Source organism: Carlito syrichta, unplaced genomic scaffold (assembly GCF_000164805.1).
Source record: "Carlito syrichta isolate Samal-C Ts95f unplaced genomic scaffold, Tarsius_syrichta-2.0.1 Scaffold85413, whole genome shotgun sequence".
Lineage (NCBI taxonomy): Eukaryota > Metazoa > Chordata > Mammalia > Primates > Tarsiidae > Carlito > Carlito syrichta.
This window is the reverse complement of record NW_007029509.1, coordinates 125,210-131,581: the sequence shown is the minus strand read 5'-3', so window position 1 is coordinate 131,581 and position 6,372 is coordinate 125,210. Positions and strand designations below refer to the sequence as shown.

The following is a 6,372-nucleotide window of genomic DNA, read 5'->3' as shown; positions in this document are numbered from 1 at the left end:
CGGCCGGCCCCGCCCCTCCCCGACCTACCATAGACGCCGTCCTCCATGGCGGCTAGGAAGGCCCGCGGGGAGTCCGGGGCGGTCCCGCCGGTCGGGCCTGGATCCGCGTTGGCCCGCGGGCTCGGGTGAGCCCGCTCAAACGCCCCGGGAGCCACCGCCGCCTCCTCAGCGCCAGTCCTCAGCGCTGAAAAGACTCTCCCTTCGCCGCCCCGCCGCCCCGCCAGTAGGGACCGCCCCTCTCCTTGACGCCGTCCAATACGCGGCGGGCGATTTCGTCTGTTCCGCCCCCGACGCCAAAAGGCCGACCTCCAGGACCAATAGGTGCGCGAGGAGGCGATGTAGGCACGTCCGGCCGGAGGTGGACGCCCAGTAGGGCCAATCGGAGTGCTGGCAGTGGAGCAGGCCCCGCCTCCGAGATAAAAGAAAGCACGTGACAGGCTTGCCCTCCAATGAGACGCCTCGGAAAGGAGTTCCATGGAGGCGGGGCTATGCAGAACAGGTCTGCGCCAACGTTAGGATTCTGGGCACTAGGAGTCTAGGTCAACCGAGCCCCGCCTCTAGTAATGGGTTGCTAGGGGGCGGTACTTTGTCAGTCTTGTTGTCAGGGGGCGGGTCCGCAACTGTAGCTCGTTTTCGCTAGCCACACCTCCTAGCAGGCCACGGTGGTTTTTGACCGCAGAGGTTGCCGTGCAACCGGGGGCAACGTTGGTTTGCCTTTCTTTTGCCTCCCTTCTCCGGGCGCTTCCCCCTCCCCACAAGCCCCTCCCATCTCCAGACCCTTTCCTACCATCTCTCGTGACCTCCCCATCCACCTCTCAGCCTCTTCAGAGACAAGGAGTGGGGAAACAAAAAGATTTATTTATTTATTTTTTAAATTTTGGGACGGGGAGTCTCACTGTGTTGCCCAGGCTGGTCTCGAACCGGGCTCAAGCGATCCTCGGCCTCCCAAAGTGCTGGGATTACAGGCGTGAGACACTGTCCCTGGCCTATTGTTTCTTCTAAATACTATGCAATTTGGTACCTGTCACGGAGAACGGGACAACAGGGGAAGGCCAAACTTAGTGACAGCACAGGCCCCGCCTTCCTGGCGCCTTCTGCCGCTCAGGCTCCTCCCTCATTCCCCTAAACCCCTCCCCCTAGCTTAGCATCCTCCTCCCTGGACTCCTCCCTTCCGGGAGCGTCCTCCCTCCAGACGGCTCCCCTTATCTTCTCAGAGGCCTTTCCCTCCTCTCTGGCTCCCCTCATCTCAGGGTCCCCCATCCGCGCACACTCTTGCCCTTCTTCAACTCTTCCTCTTCTCAGAATCCTCCCACATTTGAGGCCCTTCCCCTTCTCCAGCCTCTTGCTCCCATTACTTGCAAAGAAAGGGGGTTCTGGGGGAGGGTGGGGAGGAATAAAAAAAGAAAGGGGATTCAGGGTCTGGCTGGAATGAGGAACCGAGACGCCCCCCTAGAGAGGCAGGCCAGAATGAGGGCTGAAGTGGTGTTTGGGCCTCGTCCCCGTTCGCTGTCCCTGGGCTGGGCAGGTGGGGATGGATTCGGGGCCAGGACCTGGTTAAGCTGTCGGATTAGACACCGAGCCTCCTAATCCCCTCACTGACCTTTATGAGTGGCCCAGGTCCTGCCCTCCCCAGTGGAAACTCAGGCTGTACCAGCCCTGCCCCCATCCTCTCTCCTTCCAAACAGAACCTCCTCCTTGTGTCTTCACCTACTATTTAACAGCGTCCCCAACCCCACGTTTCCATTGTCCCTGGTCCCTACCCCAGACACCCCGAGCTGGGAGAGCAGCCACCTAATTAATCCCATCCGGTTATTACACGGGGATTCTGAAGGATAAAGGGAGATGGAGACGCCACAGGGGGCACCTGAGTTGATGCAGCACTTGGGCAGGCTGATGGGCAATGCCAGTGCCTGCCCTCTGTCCAGAATACTGCGGTGGGAATGTGTCCTCCTCCCTGGCATTGGCTCCCTCTGCGGCTGGCTCCCAGCCTGCTGGGCACTTAGGGAGATGGCAACACAGGCAGGGGGCCAGGCCCAAGGACCCATCATGCCCTAGAAACACACTCACAGACACACCCACCAGGATTCCCAGTTCTTTAATGTGGGGGATAAGTCTCCCCCTAAATAAAACACCCACTCTCCCACAATGGGAAGATCCCTGGCGTTTGGAAGAACCTCCTCCCTCCCTGACTCCCCAAGCAGGGTCACAGAGGTGACTCTGGCTGTTAGCCACAGCCCACGCCACCCCTCGCTCTGTGATTCAGACACCCAAGCTCAGAGGCAGGCTCCAAGAGCACTCCCCCACCCCAGCCTCCCCTGGAAGGCCGTGTGATCCAGCACCAGGGAGAGCTGGAGAACCCCCAAGGCTTGAACCCCCCACCCCCTCCCACGGAGGTGGGGACTCATGCCGCAGGGAAGGCCCTTGAAGAACTTCAAGTTCCAATGTCCCATTTGTACAGATGGGGAAACTGAGGTGAAAAGATGAGAGGAGAGTGATTTACCCAAAGTTCCACAGTAAGTTGGGGCAGAGTTGGGATTTTACAGCAAAGCTTCCTGCATCCTTGAATTGGATTCCATTCCAATTAGCTGGAGCTCTTTCTAACCCTGCTATAGGAACCAGGGGAAAAAATAGATATCTGTATTTATATATATTATATATATATAATACACATATGTATAACATTTTTAAGAAATAGACACACTTCACTAGGTGCAGAATTCCAGAGCATTCTAGACACACCAGCCTTGGGCCTCCCCCATCCCTTGCCTGCTAATTAGCCCTGTGCCCCACAGGGTCCCCCGGAAGCCTCGCCTTCTAGGTCAGCCCAGAAACGCTGCTTATCAAGTCCTGAGCCCACCTCCTGGAACTGCCGGGCCATCCACCTGGAGCTGACAAGAACGTCCAGGCTTTGGTAAAGGACAACTCTGGGTTGTCCCCGGAGCCTTATTCCTTTTGGCATTTCAGAACCACAAGAAGTCACCTAGAATCATCGAGATTCTCAACTCCATTGGGCAAACTGAAACCAGCAAGTCTCAGACATCTGGAATCGCCACTCCTTTCCCTGACTCTGTGATCAACCTAGAGCCACAGAATCCTTCCTCCTTTAGACGTTCTAGAATGGCACTTTTAAAAAAACCACCCTGTGGATCACTTAGGAGCATTGCTTATCCTCCCAGCTGGATGCTCTGTAGCCAGAAGTTGGAGTTATCTCATATCAAGAACTCCCAATCTGCCACTTCAGTCCTTCTAAACCCATTGTTTTGTGCAATTCTAGAAACATAGCTTTAGCTTCTGGAGTAGTTCAACTCTCTAGGTCAAACCTGTTCTAGAATCACCAGTGCTTACCTCTGTGGTCAAGCTAGACTCACAGAATCTCGACTATTTGGGCTTTCTGGAACCACAGTTGTTTTTTTTTTTTTTTCCTTGACTTGCAGTCACTTTTCCCTGTCTTTGGTCAATCAAGATAGTTTTGAATGCTCGGGGCATTCCACAGTCTTCCCTCCTTAGGTGGTCTAGAACCCATGCCTTGCTGCTCGGCTGGCTGAGTTGAGAAGCAACAGTCCCTTGAATCTTAGGTGAATCCAGACCTACAAGCGCTTGTCCTCCCCCAGAGGCGGTCTACACCACAGATCTCTGACCCCTGCCCGACCAGCCAGGTCCACCCATGTAGAGGAATCTACAACCACCAATCCTTGCCTCCTGGGTGGTCCAGAATTCTGGATCCCTCAGCACTGGTGAGACTCGGGAATCGGCTCATAAAGGGGTCTCAGGAGGGAGTGAGGGAGCGAGGAAGCAGAGGGATTAAGGTCCAGTATGTCCAAGGTGGGTCCACCAGGCATGGCAGAACCTCACCAGCTTGTCATTTACCCAGCAGGCCTATCGGTCTTGGGAAACACCTGCCCCCATCCCAGGAGAGGGCCCAACCTCTCCATCTTGCTACCTCTGGGAAGGGGGCACCCATGGGGAAGGGGACGCAACATCAGCTTGCATCACGGAGGCAGGGTCAGTGCCAGGGTCGGTGTGAGAACTCGGGGGCTGGCAGCCCCATCTTCTGTCTCTGCCCCATTCCCCTCCTTGGCCTCCTCTTCCTCATCTTCCTCCTGGCAGCAGCTCAGAGCAAGTTCATTCTCATAACAAAATGCAGCCAGAGAGCTGGGAAAACTAGACTTGGGGCTGTGGGAAGCCCGCTCGGCCCGTTCGTCCAGCTCCTTAGCGCTGCAGACAGGCGTCCCGGGGACCTCATAAGTGCGATGAAAGTGGCGGTAGTCGACCTCATACTGGGAGCCACGCTGGAAGAGGACTGGCTCAAAACGATGGCCCCAGAGCAGCTCACCAGGGAGGTAGGATGAGCGACACTGTGTGGTCATGGCCGTGGCCTCAACCATCCCCTCGAGAATGACCACCAGCTCGAAGTCAGCTTTGGCCAGCTCCGCGCGTCCCAGCTCGTACAGGGGACTGGCCGAGTCGATCTCATGCACGATGGTGATGGGAGACACCAGGAAGATGCGATCGGTGCCCCCATCAAAGCCCACATCTACGTCCTGGTGGTCCAGTGGGATGTACTCACCCTCCGGGGTCACACGGGGCTGCAGCAAAAGGGGAGGGGGCGAGAGAGAGAGGGAGAGAAAGAGAGAGAGAGAGAGAGAGAGAGAGAAGCACCGAGGTGAACAGAGAGGGTGGGAGAAGAGAAGAGATGCAGGAAGAGAAGGGAGTGAAGACCAGCAGGGGTGGAGGAGAGTGTTAGGACAGAGAAGGGGGGATGACAACCCAGAGAGAAGGGGACGGAGGTCCGGAGAAGGTGTAAGGGGGAGGGACAGAGACTCAGAGAGGATTTAAGGATAGAAACCCAGGGGTGGGAGGTAGAGGGAGAGAGGGGAGAGGGAGAGAGGAGAGAGAAAGAGAGGGGGATAGAGTGATATCGGCATCACACCCCAGAAACCAGCAAGACAGAGAAGAAATCAGAGACAACAGAAGACACAGATGACATTCAACAGAGGGTCGGAGGAGGAGGAGAGGACGGAAAATGCCTTTCAATAGATGGCCAGAGAAGGATGGCAAGGAGAGGGAGTGAGGACAGTCTGGGTCCCACATGCAGTACTCTGTCACTGCCTCAGGCTATCCCCTGGGCTATCCCCAGCCAACCCAACCACAAGCCCCTCCATCCCACTGTGTGTCCGTGTGTTGAGGGGTGGTATTGGTGGTTCTACCCCACCTATCCACTGCTCCCAGGCCCAGCTCTCAGACCCAACTGCTGCCCAGTCGACTTCCTTCTGGTCATGAACTGTCTCCAACAGTCATTCAGAAGATAGAAGTAGGAAATGGGTGCCTATTCCCTTGCAATTGTCTCTGGGAGCCCCAAGTAGAGGAATCCCAGAGATTGCTGGTAGTTGTGGTTCTCACCACTCCCACCGTCTCTCTTCCCCAAGTGAATCCTCAGTGTTTTTTTTTTTGCTGTTTGAGTCAGTCTCACTTTGTTGCCCAGGCTGGAGTGCAATGGCATGCTCACAGCCACTGCAGCCTCGACCTGCTGGGTGATCCTTCCGCCTCAGCCTTCCAAGTAGCTGGAACTACAGGCACATGTCACCACACCTGGCTAGTTTTATTTATTGTAGAGACAAGGTCTTGCCAAGTTGCCCAGGCTGGTCTCAAACCCATGGGCTCAGGCAATCCTCTCGCCTCCACCTCCCAAAGTGCTGGGATTACAGGCGTGAGCTACCGCACCCGGTGGTAGCCCAGAGTTCTTAAGAGTTTATTTGGGCAAGGGCAGCTGCAGTCTCAGAGTTTCTTGGGGTCGGGGATGCTTGATCAATCTGACCACAATTCTAGAACATTAAGGCCTCTTCCTGATGTTGCCAGGGGGAGCCACTACCCCAGGAGCTGATGGGAGGTGTTTTGTTGTTGAGATGTTACAACTCGTTTTCCAACCCGCACCCCGCTCTTGGAAGCCCGGTGGGGCAGACCGGGCCTCCAGGATGGGGAATGCAGTCTCCCACAAACGCCCGCAGGACCCCGTGCCTAGAGGCCTGGAGAACTGAGTTCCACAGCTCTGCAGGTGTGAGCTGTGCCTCATCCCGGGCCGCCCACAAGCCCAGGGGGGCCACCGGCTGCGCCAGTGTCTGCGGGGAACTGTAAGCCCGAGCAGGAAGGGCCCTCCTGACCCTACTCCCACAAAACTACATCTCGTGGCCCACCCGTCTCGGGCAACTTCCTTGACCCACGGGCTCCCGGGACTTGTAGTCCAGAGCCTTTGCAGGCCAGGTTTGGCCCTCTGGGTGTGAATTTGCCACAGCCCCAGGGGAGGCCCATCCTCGAGCCCCGGGGGCTTACACCTCCCGGCGCTCAACCCCACCGCGGCCCGGGAGGCCCGGCCCG

General features: G+C 56.8%; 2 protein-coding genes across 3 annotated transcripts in view; both read right to left on the bottom strand.

Moving 5' to 3' along the window:
* CYTH2 (cytohesin 2) overlaps positions 1-493 on the bottom strand; it is a 9,758-nt gene extending 9,265 nt beyond the window's left edge. For both annotated transcript variants that reach the window (XM_021711706.1, XM_008056858.2), the window contains exon 1: positions 29-493. In XM_021711706.1, coding sequence (XP_021567381.1) covers positions 29-476 — 448 coding nt within the window. In that variant the 5' untranslated portion in view covers positions 477-493. The remainder of the gene's footprint in view (positions 1-28) is intronic.
* A 3,404-nt stretch (positions 494-3,897) lies between these two features.
* Positions 3,898-6,372, bottom strand: part of KCNJ14 (potassium voltage-gated channel subfamily J member 14) — a gene marked incomplete at its 5' end in the record, with an annotated part of 3,044 nt that continues 569 nt past the window's right edge. The window contains one exon of the mRNA XM_008056876.2: positions 3,898-4,597. Within this exon, the coding sequence (XP_008055067.2) occupies positions 3,990-4,597 (608 nt within the window). The remainder of the gene's footprint in view (positions 4,598-6,372) is intronic.